At 43.2% G+C, this 17483-nt stretch overlaps 1 protein-coding gene across 4 annotated transcripts in view; it reads right to left on the reverse strand.

The window, feature by feature from the left end:
- IPMK (inositol polyphosphate multikinase) overlaps window positions 1-17471 on the reverse strand; it is a 62426-nt gene extending 44955 nt beyond the window's left edge. For 2 of the 4 annotated variants that reach the window (XM_089314862.1, XM_089314860.1), the window contains exon 1: window positions 17308-17471. Coding sequence is in view for 1 of the 4 variants with exons in the window: in XM_002718484.6 (XP_002718530.3) it covers window positions 15852-16041 (190 nt within the window). In the remaining 3 variants the exon portion in view is untranslated. Of the gene's footprint in view, window positions 1-15851; window positions 16374-17307 lie in introns of those variants that run through there. The other 2 variants (XM_002718484.6, XM_089314861.1) reach the window with 2 other exon arrangements.
- Window positions 17472-17483: the final 12 nt, after the last annotated feature.

Raw genomic sequence — 17483 nt, forward strand, 5'->3', positions numbered from 1 at the left:
TTGCCCCTCTTCCAGGCCAGCTCTCTGCTGTGGCCAGGGAGTGCAGTGGAGGATGGCCCAAGTGCTTGGGTCCTGCACCCCATGGGAGACCAGGAAAAGCACCTGGCTCCTGCCATCGATCAGCGTGGTGCATGGGTCGCAGCGCACCGGCCGCGGCGGCCATTGGAGGGTGAACCAACGGCAAAAGGAAGACCTTTCTCTCTGTCTCTCTCTCTCACTGTCCACTCTGCCTGTCAAAATTTAAAAAAAAAAAAATAAAAAATTTAAGATTTACTTTTCCTTAAGAAACTTGAACTTTCCACCAACATGTTTCAGTACTTTTTGTATGCAAAGCAACAGAACACAAAAGCTACAAAACAGCTTAGTTTTACTATCTCCAACCACTACTCCCTTATGGCCCCTCAGACTGTTTGATAAATGAAACATACATAAAAATTTTCATAGAAATTCATCATTAATAGACTTTCTGTGAGATGTTAAATTATAATGAAACAGGACAAACATAATAGCACCACTTTTATAAACAAACCAAAAAAAAGTGTTAACAGTAGCTATATATGAATTTAGAAATTTTGTCTCTCTCATCCGTTAAAAGAAAGCACTTACAATTTTTTTATACAGGTGCACTGTGCCCAGCTACACACATAATATACAGGTATACAGCCAACAGGAACCATGAGGACTAAAACCAGGCACCCATACTGAAGCAGGAAGGGACACCTTTTTATAACTGCCCACTCAAAGAGTGAATATTTTTCTAAAGTATATATATTATGGGTATATTAACACTAGCCCTATCACCATATGTGAAAACTCATTGCCAAATTTAAATTTTAAAATATTGGGATTTTACAAAAAGAAAAAAAAGCAGAAAAACAAGATGAAGGCATCTAAGATGTGTGGAATAGTATCAAGCAGTGTACAATAACTATCACTATTATCTCAGAAAGAGATGAGAGAAAGGCACACATACCCATGTTGATTATAGCATTATTCACAATAGTTCAGAGATGGAAACAATCTAAATATCCATGAACAGACAGAAAGACAAGAAAATTATTTATGTCCAGGCAATGGAAAGTGATTCAGTCTTTAATAACACATTCTGTCTTATGCTACAAAATGGATGAAATCTGAAGGCATGCTAAGTGAAACTCAAAAAAAAATATAAAGACTGCACCATTCCACTTACATGAGGGATCTAAAGTAGTCAGACTCATAGAAAGTATAATGAATGGTAGTTGTCAAGAGCCTAGGGAAAGGGAAAAAGGGGAGCTGTGGTTCAACAGATACAGAATTTGACTTTCTAAATATTTATTTATTTATTTGAGTGGAAGAAAGGAACACAGAAAGGTGGGAAAGCTCTCATCCACTGGGTCACTACTCAAATGTCCGCACCAGCAAGGGCTTGGGCCAGGCTGAAGTTCAGAACCCTAGTCAGTTCTCCCACACAGGTGGTAGGGTCACAAATACTTGAGCTATACCTGCCTTCCAGGTTGATCATCAGTAGAAAGCTGGAATCAGGAGAGGAGCTAGGAGTAGAACACCAGCACATCTATACATAATGAGAGCATCCCAACTGGGTTACTAACGCTGAGCAAATGCTGCATCCCCACCAACCTCCAGGAGTTTCAGTTTCAAAAAATGAGAAAATTCTAGGGATCTGCAGTTAAGAGTGTAGGATTTAGGCTAGAGAAGGGCACAAGAACAGAGGCAGAGAATCTCAAACAGTTTGCTTGTCAGAGCTTGTTTTTCAGAGAATGTTCCAGGAAAGCTTATCTTACAACATGTACTCAGAGGGAGGCAGATCACTAGTCAACCAAGAAAAACTATAAGAAGTTTGAGTCTGGATTTTTTTTTTTTTTAAGAATTATTTATTTACTTGAAAGAGTTACAGAGAGTGAGAGGAGAAACAGAGAGGGGGAGAAAGACAGACACACACAGAGAAAGAGAGAGAGACAGAGAGAATCTACCATTCGCTGGTTCATTCCTCAAATGGCTGAAACGGCTAGGGCTGTGCCAGGCTGCAGCCAGGAGCCAGGAGCTTCTTTCAGGTTCCCCACATGGGTACAGGAACCCAGGGAATTAGACCATCTTCCCTGCTTTCCCAGGTGCATTAGTAAAGAGCTGGATTGGAAGAGTAACAGCTGGGAGTCGATCCAGCGCCCATACAGGATGCAAGCCATGGCTTAAGCAGAAACATCGCCAGCCTCAACTCATGATTTTCAACATACAATGTATGAACATGTAACCCGTTGCTTGAGCACAAAGAGCCCTCCCGCTCCCTCTTTTCTACATCCTGGATTCTTTCCTAACCTTGCTATAATTTGCTTCTCAGGAAGGCAGTTTCTATGAGAAACTATACCTTCCCACTGTCTCCTTCACTTGACACAATAAAGCTTTCTTCCAGGCAACTCTCACTTGAGGCTAGTTATTCAACAACACCTGAAACAGAATCCTGGGTACAGTACGACAATATATATGCACTGTTAACATTACTGTACATTAAAAATGGTTAACATGGTAAATTCTTACATGTTTATCACAAGAAAAATTACAGATTCTGTAGGACTAAAACTTCACAACAGGGGCTGGCACTGCAGCATAGTAAGTTAAGCCTCCGCCTGCGGTGCCAGCATCCCACAGGAGCACCTGTTCCAATCCTAGGTGCTTAACTTTCGATCCAGCTCTTTACTAATAGCACGGGGAAAGCAGTGGAAGATAGCCCAAGTGCTTGGGCTCCTGCACCCAGATGAGAGACCCGGAAGAAGCTCCTGGCTTTGCCCTGGCCCAGCACTGGCTGTTGCAGCCATTTGGAGAGTGAACCAGCAGATAGAAAACCTCTCTCTCTTTTTCCCTCTCTCTGTTAACTCTTCTTCTCAAATAAATAATCTTTTTTTTTTTAACAAAAATGACTTAAAAACTTTATAACATAAATTCATGTTAAACTTCCTATCTGCGCAGCTGGCGCTGCAGCTCACTAGGCTAATCCTCTGCCTGCAGTGCTGGCACCCAGGGTTCTAGTCCCGGTCGGGGCACCGGATTCTGTCCCGGTGGCTCCTCTTCCAGTCCAGCTCTCTGCTGTGGCCCGGGAGTGCACTGGAGGATGGCCCGAGTCCTTGGGCCCTGCACCCCATGGGAGACCAGGAGAAGCACCTGGCTCTTGGCTTTGGATCAGCGCGGTGCACCAGCTGCAGCGCGCCAGCCACAGCGGCCACTGTGGGGGTGAACCAACGGAAAAGGACCTTTCTCTCTGTCTCTCTCTCACTGTCCACTCTGCCTGTCAAAAATAATTTCCTATCTGCACAAGGAATATTCTATGCAATTTTTATTTCCTTTGTTTATAACTGCTGTACAGAAATTTCTATGATAAATATATACTGCTTTAATTATTTAAAAAAATTGTGATTCAAGAAAATAGCACTCATATACAGTAAGAACTATATATTCCATTTAATCTCAATTTTATAAACACAGCATTGAAAAAGATGGGGGAGAATTTTAAAAGGAGAGAAAGAGACTGAGGAAGTATATGACAATACAGTGGTTGAAATATTGACAAACACAGAGCCAGAAGGGTCAGATGAACCCCAAACAAGATGGGAAAATCCTTCAGCACTTTAAATACAAAAACACAGGGATGGCCAGATGCCCACATCCCAAATTAGATTGCTAGTTCAAGTTCTGACTGCTCTGCTTCCCATCTAGCTTCCACTAATGCATCCTGAGAGGTAGCAGATGATACGTAGGCTTCTGCCACCCACGTGAGACCTGGATGGGGTTCTGAGCTCCTGCTTTCCACCTGGTCCAGTCCTGACTCTTGCAGGAATTAGGAGCAAGAATTAGCAGATGTAAGATTTCTCTTTTTCTGTCAGTCTCTCTCTCTCTGTTGCTCTTTTAAGTATATGAAAATAAACATGTAAAAAGAACCAATGAACTACAATTATACAGGAAAGACTTGAAAGGACACAGAGATTCACAAAGGAAAATCCCAGTTACTTTCTCAGTAACTGATAATAAGCAGACTTTTTTCGGCTAAAAAAAAGAAAAAAAAAAATTCGAGCCAACACTATCAAACAACTTCACTAAACTGATACAGAATGCTACATCCAATGGGATATATATTCTTCTCAAGTATAAATGGAAAAGGCGTACCAAAATCAACTATGTGCTAGATCATAAAAACAATCCTACAGTCTGAAAGGATTAGAATCATACAGAATATTCTCTGCCCATAATGAAATTACTCAGGGGAAATATCAAATAGTTGAAAAGTAATTGTGGGGCCAGCACTGTGGCATAGCGGGTAAAGATGCCTGCAGTGCTGACATCTCATTTGGGTGCTGGTTTGAGTCCTTGTTGCTCCACTTCTGATCTAGCTCTCTGCTATGGCCTGAGAAAGCAGCAGAAGATGGCCCAAGTCCTTGGACCCCTATGCCCATGTGGGAGACCCGGAAGAAGCTCCTGGTTCTTGGCTTCAGATCAGCCCAGCTCCCGCCGTTGTGGCCAATTGGGGAGTGAACCAGCGGATGGAATCTCTCTTTCTCTCTCTCTCTCTGCCTCTCCTCTGTGTAACTCTGACTTTAAATAAATCTTTAAAAAAAAAAAAAAAAGAAAAGTAACCATCACACTTCTAACTATCCATGGATCAAAATTCACAAGGAAAATTAGAAAGTATTTTAAATTAAATAATAATAAAAACAATATGTCAAAATTTGGGGGGCCAGCGCAGCAGCTCACTAGGCTTATCTTCTGCCTGCGGCGCCAGCACCCCGGGGTTCTAGTCCTGGTCAGGGTGCCAGATTCTGTCCCGGTTGTTCCTCTTCCAGACCAGCTCTCTGCTGTGGCCCGGGAAGGCAGTGAGGGATGGCCCAAGTGCTTGGGCCCTGAACCCGCATGGGAGACCAGGAAGAAGCACCGGCGGTAGCAGCCACTGGGGGGTGAACCAACGGAAGGAAAACCTTTCTCTCTGTCTCTCTCTCACTGTCTAACTCTGCCTGTCAAAAAATTTTTTAAAAAATAAAAAAAAAATTTTTGGAATGCTGCTAAAGCTCCACTTAGTATTTAAAGAGAAATAGGTAGTTGTGAATGTTTGAATTAGAAAAGAGGAGGGGGTAAAGCCATTGCCTGCAGTGCTGGCATACAATATGGGCACCTTTCTGATCTAGTTCCTTGCTAATGCGCCTGAAAAGGCAGCAGAGAATGGCCCAAGAGCTTGGGTCTCTGCATCCATGTAGGAGACCCAGCAAGAGGCTCTTTGCTCCTGGCTTTGGATTGCCCAGTTCTAGCCACTGTACCCATTTGGGGAGTGAACCAGCAGATGGAAGACCTCTCTCTCTCTCTCTCTCTCTCTCTCTGCCTGTTAACTCTTTCAAATAAATACAAGAAAGAAAGAGAGAGAATGAGAGAGAAAGGAAGAGAGAAATGGAAAGAAAAGAGAGAGAGAAAGAGAAGAGAAGAGAAGAGAAGAGCAAAGAGAAGGAACTGGCATTTGGTGCAGTTAAGACAAATACTTGGGATGCTTGCATATCTTATCAGAGTGCCTTGGGTTCAAATACCACCTCTGTTTCAAATTCTAGCTTCCTACCAATGTATATTCTGGGAGGCAGCAGGTGACAAGGTAAGTAGCTGCACCCTTGCAACCCATGGGAGACACCCATGGCCTCTGCCTTTCAAATAAATTTTTATAAAGGAAGAGAACGTTTAAGTATTAGGAAAAAAGCATAATAACTCCAAGTAAATAGAAAGATGGCAAGGTAAAATTAAAGAAGCAATAAAAAATGAACAAAAATCAATGAGAACAAAATGTGGTTCTTTGAGATCAAAAAACTTGATAAAAAAAAAACAAACTTCCAGCAGAATGGAAGATTTCTGTCTCTTACTCTCATTGTGTAATTCTAACTTTGAAATGAAATAAATAAATCTTAAAAGAAAAAATCTGAAGTACCATATTTCTACTAAAAATACTGAATTCATAATTCAAAAATCTCCTAAGACAAGCACAGGCTCAAATGGCTTTACTAGTAAACTTTATCAAACATTTACATTAAAATATTAATCTTCCCACATTTATCATAAAATAGTATAGCAAGACATTTGGACAGAGAAACGCGACACTGAGGCTTTAGCAGGAAGCAGGATTTATTTATGCCAGCAAAAGGCCCCGTGGATTCATATCCAAAAAATCTGAGCCCCAAACAAAGCAAGAATTGCCTTATATACAATCTGAGTTCCTCTGTTTCCCTTTATATGAATACATACATTCCGACTGGGTACTTTAAGGTTATAGGATCACTATAAGTAGTTGTAAGGTTTCACATGCATTAACAGTTACTGGTTAGGTCACATTGCCCTTTCTTTGTTCTGGGAGAGCCATTAACTTTCCCTTTTGAAAGTCCCTACATCAGTAGGAAAATATCACCCCCATTTTATGAATTCAGTATAATCATGATTTTTAAAACTCCAACAAGGACTTCATAAAAATTGAGCATGACGTCATATGAACATAGTCATAAAAATCTTTAACAAACACTGAAAAATCTAATCCAGCAATATATGTATGTATGTACCGGATAGTTTATCATGACCATGTGGAATTGACATCCCAGGAATCCAAGTTGGTATACAAATATGTATTTCAAAATGAATAAATATATTATTGGAAAAGACAGAGTTCCTGACAAAAAAGGGAGATGCCTATATAGGATGGTGGAAGGCAAAGAATAACCATGCCGTGTTGGATTTAAAAAATAAGTATGAGAATGAACTCAGATTTTTAAGAGTATGAAATTATATATTTCATAGTCCATTCTGCTGAAAGGACAAACAGCAACCACATACAACAGTCAATGAGCACATCTAGTGTCCACGCTATGTTTCTAAACACTGTTCAATCCTTTAAAAATCAGAATTTCTTGATGAAAACCTGGCTCACTGGCCGGCACCGCGGCTCACTAGGCTAATCCTCCGCCTTGTGGCACCGGCACACCGGGTTCTAGTCCCAGTGGGGCGCTGGATTCTGTCCCGGTTGCCCCTCTTCCAGGCCAGCTCTCTGCTGTGGCCCAGGAGTGCAGTGGAGGATGGCCCAAGTGCTTGGGTCCTGCACCCCATGGGAGACCAGGATAAGTACCTGGCTCCTGCCATCGGATCAGTACGGTGCGCCGGCGGCCATTGGAGGGTGAACCAACGGCAAAGGAAGACCTTTCTGTCTCTCTCTCTCACTGTCCACTCTGCCTGTCAAAAAAAAAAAAAAAAAAAAATCCAACCTGGCTCATTCCAAGTCTAGAACAAAGTACCAAAGGAACATGGAACATCTTTTTACAACAGAGAGTAAAAAAATGCTGTAAAGGAAAAATTGAGACATGTCCAAAGGACCCAGAGCCAGCTTCAAGAGGCTTCTAGAGGCTCTTAGGCATCTTGAGCATCAAAAGAACCAGCAAGAATGGCTACCATCCCTCTCCTGAAGTTTGAAAAACCTGTCGGTCCATCCTAGAATAAACTAATGAGGAGAATTAAAGAATGAATAAGAAGAATTTTTTCTTTAATGTATAATGGCAGGTAACAAATAAACAGGAATGAAGGAATTTTGCCATTGTGCCACTACTATAATAAAAAGTGACTCTGTGAAATACCAATGGGTGTGTAAATGATTGAAGTTTGAGAAAGAACAAGATACACAAGTTTCAAAATATTCTTCTCAAATTACTTAATTACAGTGTAAAAGCAGTAACTTCAGAGTAGAAAAAAGTAGGTATCATTTAACCATGTGTTCAAAGTTTTACCTTCAATAATATAAATGATATCTTGTACTTTAGGATAAGAAACTTTGAAGACACAACATAATGTATATGCTGCACTAATCCTCCACCTAGCGGTGCCAGCACACCAGGTTCTAGTCCCGGTCGGGGTGCTGGAATCTTTTCCGGTTGCCTCTCTTCCAGGCCAGCTCTCTGCTGTGGCCCAGGAAGGCAGTGGAGGATGGCCCAAGTGCTTGGGCCCTGCACCCCATGGGAGACCAAGAGAAGCACCTAGCTCCTGCCTTCGGATCAGCGCTGTGCGCCGGCCGCAGCGCGCCAGCCATGGTGGCCATTGGAAGGTGAACCAACAGCAAAAGGAAGACCTTTCTCTCTGTCTCTCTCACTATCCACTCTGCCTGTCAAAAAAAAAAAAAAAAAAAAAAAAAACAGCAACAACAGAAATTGAGGAAGGACTACATAAATGGAAAGACACCATGGCTGGGTACTGGATGACCCAAAATTCACAAAAGCAGTCTATAGATTCAAAGCAATGCCAAACAAAATCTTATTAAGTTTTCTGGGAAAAGTGGCAAACTGACTTGAAATCTATATGATATATCAAAGCAGAAAGTAGGATGCTTACTCTAACTGTTCAAGAATTAGTATACAGAAACTGGAATCAAGACAATCAGGTTATTACCTAAAGACAAATAAATAAGTCAATGGAAAAAAAATAGAAAGTCAAAAGCAAATCTAGGAAATTGACTGAATAAACTTTGATATACATACATCATGTTATACAAATGGGCTGTGAAAAAGAATTAAGAAGAGCTCTGTGAACTGATCAATACTGATTTCTAGGATAGATTGTTATTTCTTAAAAAAAAAAAGGTATGCTCACTTGCATCTTCCTGTAAGAGGCCTACTAAAATCTGTGAAAATGATTCACTAGACCCAGAAAATCCCACAAAATCCTACCAATCAAGGGGTTCCAATCTTAATGTTCACTTTAAGAACACCCGTGAAACTGGTCAGACCATCCAGGATAGGCATTTCTAAAAAGCTACCAAGTATCTGAAAGATGTCACTTTAAAGGAGCATTCTGTGCCACTCCCTCAACACAATAGTGGAGTCAGTAGGCGTGCCCATGCCAAACAATGGGAGCCAACAAAGGGTCAGTGGCCCATAGAGTACCGAATTTATGCTGTCTGTGTTTAAAAATGCAGAGAGTAGAGTCAAAATGAAGGGATTAGATGTGGATTCTCTGGTCACTGAACATATCCAAGTGAAAAAAGCACCCAAGATATGCTGATGTCCTTACAGAGTCATGGTCAGATTTCACCCTCACAGGAGCTCCCTGTGTCACAGAGATGATCCTTAGTGAAATGGAACAAAATATCCCTAAGCCAGAAGTTGCACAGAAGAAAAAGATATCCCAGGAGAAGCTGAGGAAACAAAAACTCATGCTGTGGGAATTCAGCATAAAACAAGTACAAATAAAAGTTGAGAAAAAAAATCAATATTTACTATTCCAAGAAGAAACTCAGGACAATTCAGAAAACAACTGAGATTGGTTACCTGTAGGGGATTCTGAGCAATGGGGTGTGTGATGAGGAAATGAAACTTATGATTTTGTTTTTTTGAAAAGTTTTGACTTTTGGAAGCATTTAAATTTGTTAAGTATTCTAATATATAACCAAATAAACAAAAACAGAGGAGAAGGAACTGAATTTAAACAAATAAATGAACCCATTTGCATTTCAAATAAGTAACATTGCTGTGAACCTAATTATTTTTGAACGCAGTTTTCAACAACATACTCTCAGTATAAGGGCATATTCTCAAATTCTGTATTTTACGTTTGTTTCTGCAATATAATAGGTATACAAATTTTGTAAATTATAGGAGTAAGCAAAAGATTAAACATTTGGAGAACCATGATTCTCACTATGGAAGAAGGAAAATACAAATATAATATCAAATAAGGAAAGGAAGAACTCGAGGTTAGAATTAAATTCATGGCATGAAATCATGATTTCTAAAACATACACAGAGCAGCTTTTCTTAAATCCACTGAAAAGGACTGGAAATGACACCTGAGCAGCAATGACCATACTAGCACCCATTTCTTGGTTTCTAAATACCATTTCAAAAGGTAAAAGGAACTATGGATCTTTGGAGAAATGGATGATATTAGAGCTGGAGAACAGAGGGATGCTATCAGTATAAAATCATTTGTAACAGAAACAAAGAAAATACTCCCAATGGCCAAATTCAGGACAGTGTGAGTAGTGAAGTAAACTAGTTCTGTAACAAGTTCTTATACACGTTATAAAATATGAATCCATGAATCCAAACTGGTCATAAATAAGAATACATATAACACAGGAATAAAAAGAGGGTTATTTCTCCTAACAGAATTCTAACTGTTAAAATGGAAGAAGTGGGCCAGTGCCGCGATTCACTAGGCTAATCCTCTGCCTGCGTACATGCACCCCGGGTTCTAGAGCTGGTTGGGGCGCCGGATTCTGTCCCGGTTGTTCCTCTTCCAGTCCAGCTCTCTGCTGTGGCCCGGGAAGGCAGTGAGGGATGGCCCAAGTGCTTGGGCCCTGAACCCGCATGGGAGACCAGGAGGAGGCACCTGGCTCCTGGCTTCAGATCCACGTAGCATGTCGGCCATGGCAGCCATTTGGGGGGTGAACCAACAAGAAGGAAAACCTCTCTCTCTCTCACTGTCTAACTCTTCCTGTCAAAAAAAAAAAAAGGAAGAAGTGGTAGAATCAGAAAAATCATGATTTTTGCAATTATCAGAGTAAAGATTGCTTCAGGCAAGAACTATCAACGGACAGGAAATCTAGTGGAAACATTAGATAATGACCTGAATATTTACATGATCTCAAACTGTCTCCCTATAGATAAAACTACAAGGGGAAAATATTAACTATGTACTGAAAAAAACAGACCACACTTGGACCAGATGATCAAAATGTATACCACTCATAAATAGCAGATGGATACTGTGGGCCTCCTGATGTGATACTTTAAATAGTACACTCTCACATTATGTCCCAGGTAGAAATGCCTCACCTGTATCTCATCATCAGGACACAACAGAAAGTTAAACTGAGTCATCTTTCATAAACTAACTGGCCAGTACTCTTCAAACTGACAATATGATAAAGAGAATGCTGAGACCATAGAAATTAAAGGAGACAGAGATTTAAGAAATATATATAATCTACTATCCTCAACCGAGAAAAAAAGTATCATAGACATTTCTGGGCAAGCTCACAAAATGAGAATATGAACTATAAAGTATTGTATCACTGTTAAATTTCCCGTATTTGGTTAAGATGCTGTGGCTACAAAAGAGAATATACTTGTTCTCAGGCAACACTATTTAAGTGGCATGATGTATACAATCTACTAACAGTTCAGAAAAAAATAATACAGAAAAAGAGATAATAAAACAAATTTGCCAAAAATTAAGTTCTAATTTTCTTTCGGCTTTTCTGAAAGTATCTTTTTTTTTTTTTTTTTTTGACAGGCAGAGTGGATAGTGAGAGAGAGAGACAGAGAGAAAGGTCTTCCTTTTGTTGTTGGTTCACCCTCCAATGGCCGCCATGGCTGGCGCGCTGCGGCCGGCACACCGCGCTGATCCAAAGCCAGGAGCCAGGTGCTTCTCCTGGTCTCCCATGGGGTGCAGGGCCCAAGTACTTGGGCCATCCTCCACTGCCTTCCTGGGCCACAGCAGAGAGCTGGCCTGGAAGAGAGGCAACCGGGACAGAATCCGGCGCCCGGACAGGGACTAGAACCCGGTGTGCCGGCATTGCTAGGTGGAGGATTAGCCTAGTGAGTCGCGGCACCAGCCTGCAAGTTTCAAATTATGTTAGGTCAATTATTTGCAGAGGATATCTAGTAAGGCCAAACTAGTTCATCTTCACGAACATCAATGTAAGCCCTTGTTTTTGGTATAAACTACCTCATTTGTTTTTTAAAAGGTTTATTTATTTGAGAGGCAGAGTTACAGAGAGAGAGAAGGACAGAGAGGTTTTCCATCCACTGGTTCGCTCCCCAAATGGCCGCAACGACAATGAAAAGCCAGGAGCTTCTTCTGGGCCTCCCACATGGGTGCAGGAGCCCAGGTACTTGGGCCATCTTCCATTTCTTCCTCAGGCCACTAGAAGGAAACTGTATCGGAAGTAGAGCAGTCAGGTCTTGAATCGGTGCCCATATGGGATGCCAGCGTCAGAGGCGGAGGTTTAACCTACTATGCCACAGTGCCAGCCCCAGACTTAAATATTTTCAATTACTAAAGGCTTTATCAGGCTGTAATCCCAACATAGGCCAAGGATCACATGTATATACTGAGTCCAAAATACAGGTATATGAACATACACAGTATAGGCTGGAAAAGAAAAGTTGCTGCTACATGCTTTGTACGAAAAATAGAATTGTGGTAATGCTCAGAAAAAAAGGCCTAAAAGGACACACAGGAAATACTTACCAGTGATTGTTCCTATGAGAATCAGTAGAGAGATAAGCACCCCTTAAAACAAAATTTTTCCCAAAATACCATGTCCTATTTTTACAATTTGAAAAAATACTTGGAGTATGCCTTCTGGCTGCTCCACCTGCCATCTAGTTCTCTGCTAATGCACCTGGAAGACAGTGGATGACGGCTACGTGTGTTTGCCCCCGCCACTCATACAGGAGACCCAAATGGAGTTCCTGGCTTTAGCCTGACCCAGCCTTGGCTGTTGTAGCCATTTTGTGAACAAAACCATTGGATGGAATATCTCTACCCCTCTCTGCTGCTCTGTTTTCAAATAAATAAATAATTTAAAAAAAAAAAAAAGTCTTCTTAGAATTAAGATTTAAATATACTTTGATGAAATGATTTCAGTGAAGAACACACAACTAATATCAGCACTACTAATATAATCTTAATCTTAACTTAGCTATAACAAGATCCATGTTTCTGTTCAAGCACCTTTGCTGTATCGGGTTCCATGTTTTCCCTTTTCAAACTAACAAACCCAACAATCCTTTTAGGAAATAAGTAAGACATGAATCCTAAATTGAACTTCTGATTACTTAATAACAAAAATTTAAAAACAAATACTCAAACAACATCTTTAACAAAACTTATTCTGAGAATTATTTCAGTTGACAAAGTGTGATCTAAACAATGTACTTTAAACTCTAAGCAATTTATGACCCTGGAAAGACACAATGAACTGTTGAACTCTGAATGTTAATCATTTTATGAGTAGGGAAGATTATCATCATTCAGGTGATCTTTTACAGTACTACCAATATAAGTAGGATTGGATAATTATCTGAGAACTAAATTTGACAAATACATATTACATTTGGAGCACAGTATTTCAAGATGTTGTACCCTGGTGATACAAAGAGTATATGGTCAAAAGATGCACTCAACATTGCAGGAAGTTTATTTTAAATTGAATGTAATAAATAAAATTAAGCTCTACAAATTTCTTCTCAAGAATCTAAACTACTAATTTCATTAGGCAATTTGGATAACAGAGTAACTATTTCAGCCACTGTTTGCAATGTAGTTTTAGTTCACATTTAGGGTACATTTTTAATTAGAGATAACTACTATTATTGAAAAGCAGAGGAAGGTACATAATAAACAAAATTTATTTGAGATACAAAAGACAGAGACAGAGAGAGCAAAAGCTGCCATTCACACACTTCCAAAATGCCTGTGAAGGTCAGGGTTGGGTGGGGACTAAAGCCCTGAGCCAGGAACACAATCCAGGTCTCCCACATGGGTGGCAGGAACCCAATTACTTGAGCAATTGCCACTCCCTCCCAGGATGCATTATCAGGAAGCTAAAGTCAAGAGACTGAGCTGGGTATTAAACTCTGGCACTCACATACCAGACCTGACTGCCAGGTTAAACACCCGCCCCAGCAGTGGTTATTCTTAAGCAACAATCATCACAGAGATTTGTTTACCTTGGATTTTTTTTTTTTAAATCTATTCTTCTTTGCACATAAATCAATCTCTAGAGACCCTTATGGAAAGAATCATTTTTTATCAGGCCTGCTGAATATTATTGGGGCCATTCTCATCACAATTTATTCATTTTACTTTTAATATTTATTTATTTTTATGTATTTGAAAGGCAGGGAGACAGGAAGATTTCTCTTTCATTGGTTTACTTCCAAATGCCTGCTGAAGGCCAGGGCTGGCCAGGAGCTGGGAATTCAATCCCAGTCTCTCACATGGGCAGCCAACACCCAATCACTTGAGCCATCACCTGCTGACTTCATGATGAGCATCAGCAAGAAGCCAGGACTCTAATCCAAGCATTCTGACATAGGATGCCAGTATGCCAATTGTAACCTTAACCTCTGTGCACCTGTCCTCCCCCACTAATAAGTCAATCAGCATTCCTCTATGAGAACGAGATCTGAGAACTGTGAGATTCTCAGTTAAGAACTCACAAACTGTAGTACAGAGATCATGAGATAGTATTTTTTAAAAAGATGAACTCTCAATCTTCTATTCCCAGGCATGACACACAAGCGGAAACTTCTATGCTAAGCAGCTTGAGAAATTCGTTTCCTTCCCTCCGTGTATCAAAAGAACTGCCCACTTTCACTCTTCCAACATTTCCCCAGTGTAAATGAGTTCCAGTCTCTACACATGACTGTAAGATCAATAGGTTTGGTCTTTTTTTTTTAGTTTGTATTTTTTCTTTTTCTTTCTTTTTTTAACTTTTATTTAATGAATATAAATTTCCAAAGTACGGCTTATGGATTACAATGGCTTCCCCCCATAACGTCCCTCCCAACCAATAGGTTTGGTCTTTAACCTCAAAGAACTCACAACACAGAGGGCAGATAGGACGCATACAGACAATGTAGATGGCGATGACAGCACCATTAATGCACAATTTCCATCAAGAAAAAAAAGTAGGTGAAAATAATGTAAAATGTTTCTAGTTGCCAAGAAACATAGATTCCAACTAGTACTTATTCATTCTCAAAAGGCCTCGTTGGAATAGTTTCTGCAAGCTCCACACAAGACATTGCTCCAAAGGACAATTCCTTGGTTTCATGATTCTGATACACAGCACCCGTGTGACTTCAGGTTTGTCACTTACTCAGGCTGAGTCTTAGTTACCTCATTTGAAAACGTCAGTTTTATCTTATCAACGAAACATGAATCATTTTACCAGCATAAGCTAAATGTTCTCCAATGGCTGCTGCCGGTCAAAGATCCTCAAAAGTCATACACTCTTCTATGGGATTTCCCCCCAGGTCATCAATAGCCAGGGAACCAGTTAGGCGAATTACAGTTCCTCATCTGAGATAGGTCCTGTGCTGTGCTTTAAGTTAGGAACTCACAAAATGGACTGCAGAGGCTATGAGCAGTCTTACAAAGATGAACAAGAATAAGTGAATGTTTTAGCGGTGGACCATTCCAGTACAACAGCAGGGTATATTTCGTACCAGAATTCGAGTTTTTGCACTGCTGAAACCACGCCTCCCAGGGAAATCAAGGAGACACCAAGAAAAACCTCCTCAATGGGGCAGGGAGAGATCCCGGATAAGCCAAGTCAAGCTTTCCCCCTCTCTTCACGAAAAGAAAAAAAAAGGAAAAAGAAAGAAAGAAAAAAAGAAAGAAAAGGCAAAGCTGTTTTTTTTCTTCCCCTCCAGCTATGCAGCTGCACCCAACAGAGAAACAGTAGATTAGCATTATCTGCATTTCATTGCTTTTCTTTTGCAATAGCTCCTCGCCTATAATAAACAGACCTTGTGCTCACGGGAGAATTTCCTTTCCCGTCCAGTAAAAACCAAGTTCCTTATTTTTACTAACAACGTTGTCTCCAATCAACACCCACCCTCCCCAGGGAGACCAGGCCGCCTCTCCCTGCCACCCCTCTGTAAGCCCATCGCCCCACACGCTGGAAATCACCCCACTTGCAGGGTGACAAGGCTCCGGGGCAGAGCGGAAGGGCCAGGGCGCGGCGGGCAGACCAGGGGAGACGTCCAGCCCGGCCAGAAAGAGCCCGACTGCTCCGCCGGCCAGGGGGCGTGCGGGGGCGGAAGGGGCGCGCCACCCCCACTTACCCACTTTGTCCTTCCCGTACATGTGCCCGGCCACCTGATGCGAGAGCGGCACGCAGCCGTTGAGGAAGCGGAGCCTCCCGCCCGCCGGCTGCTGGGTGCCCTCGGGGGCGGCCTCGCTGGCCGGTGGGGTCCGCATTTCTGGGGGGCCGGGCGCCTCGAGCCGGAGAGGGGATGGCGGTTCCGTTGCCATAACGGAGAGCACAAACGGCAACGGCGGCGAGAGCAGGAGAAGAAAAAAAAAATAGGACGGAGGAGGGAGGGGGCGCCGGAGAACCCGGGGGTCGCTCAGGCTCGGCCGCCGGGAGGCCCGGGGGTTCCCGCGGCTGGTGCCCGCTGAGGCCCAGGGAGGGGGCCCATGACGCCGCGAAGGCGCCGGCACTCCCCTGCCCAACTCTCGGCGGAGCGCGGTTCCCGGCTCCCACTCTCCAGCCGCCGCGGCCACCAGCGCCGGCGCTGCCCAGGAGACGGAACCGAGCAGAGCAGCGGCGGCGGCGGCGCCCCGCGCTCCCTGGGGCCCTGACGGCGACGGCGGCCCCACCTCCCGCGCCCCCGCCCCCTCCCGCCGTCCTCCAGTCCCCTCAGCTGCCGCGCGCGCGTCAGCGCCGCCCGCACTGCCGCCGCCGCCGCCGCGAGCTTCCGACTGCGCGACCCGCGGCCGCGGCCGCTACTGAGCATGCCCAGAGGCCGCCCGACGGGACCCCCGCGGCGGGCCGGGCGCGCGGCCGGGCGGGGGCCGTCTCCCGGTCACCTGGACGGGGCGAGCGCGCTGGCGGGCCTTCTCACCCCCAGCGCGGGGCTGGCGTCAGGTTGTGGCCAGCGCTGCTGTGCCCTCATTCATTGCAGGCGGGTTCCAGCGCTCCCCAGGGGTGGGCTCAGAGATGCCAGGGGCTTCCAGGAGTGAGGGGCAGCCAGGTATTTAGGAGGGTTGGGAGGCAGTGGCAGTGCCAGGGGTGGCGTGGGAGGCCACCCTTAACCTGCAAGCAGCTCCCTCAAATCCCACCCCCCACAGAACCAACGGAAGTTAAAAACAGGTCGCGTGTTAAAAGACGCACCTTCAAAATACTCGACAAATTCATCCTAGCCCCCTCCTCAGTTAATGCTTATAAACTGGTCTCATCAAAAAATTTTAGAGCCGAGACGTGTTCAGGCTGCAGAAGCTATTGTCCTAATTCTTTTTAAGTGGAAACGTTGTTTGAAGAAATGAGCAGGTTTTCCCTTTTCTCTGCCACGCGACCTTCAGCTAGGGCAGGTCCTAAGTATGGGACTCAACTCGGTCAAAGGCAGAAGAGAAGGATAAATGCACACCCGCAGCTACGGAAGATTCTGGAATGGGACTCTATCCCCGATCCCCCTGTGTCTGCCACAGGCATCTTACATGAAACCTGGACCTGGCCTTGCAGCTAAAACAAAAACAAGAATTGAGCAAGAGAAAATTCGGGGTAAAAGTCTTAGATACCTGGTGTAGGTGGTAGGCAAGTGCCTTACTAACACCTGTCCGCCGCCGCCCTACACACCTGGAGGAGACAGAAAATCTGGCCTGGACTCGTTATTCCCAAAACTCTACCTCTGGACTCCAGGGCCCCGCCCCTCAGCGTTGCGCAAACTCAGTCGCTACCCCGTTCAGTCCCTCCT

The sequence above is a fragment of the Oryctolagus cuniculus genome, chromosome 15, assembly GCF_051225735.1.
Source record: "Oryctolagus cuniculus isolate XC-2025 breed Fujian yellow rabbit chromosome 15, ASM5122573v1, whole genome shotgun sequence".
Lineage (NCBI taxonomy): Eukaryota > Metazoa > Chordata > Mammalia > Lagomorpha > Leporidae > Oryctolagus > Oryctolagus cuniculus.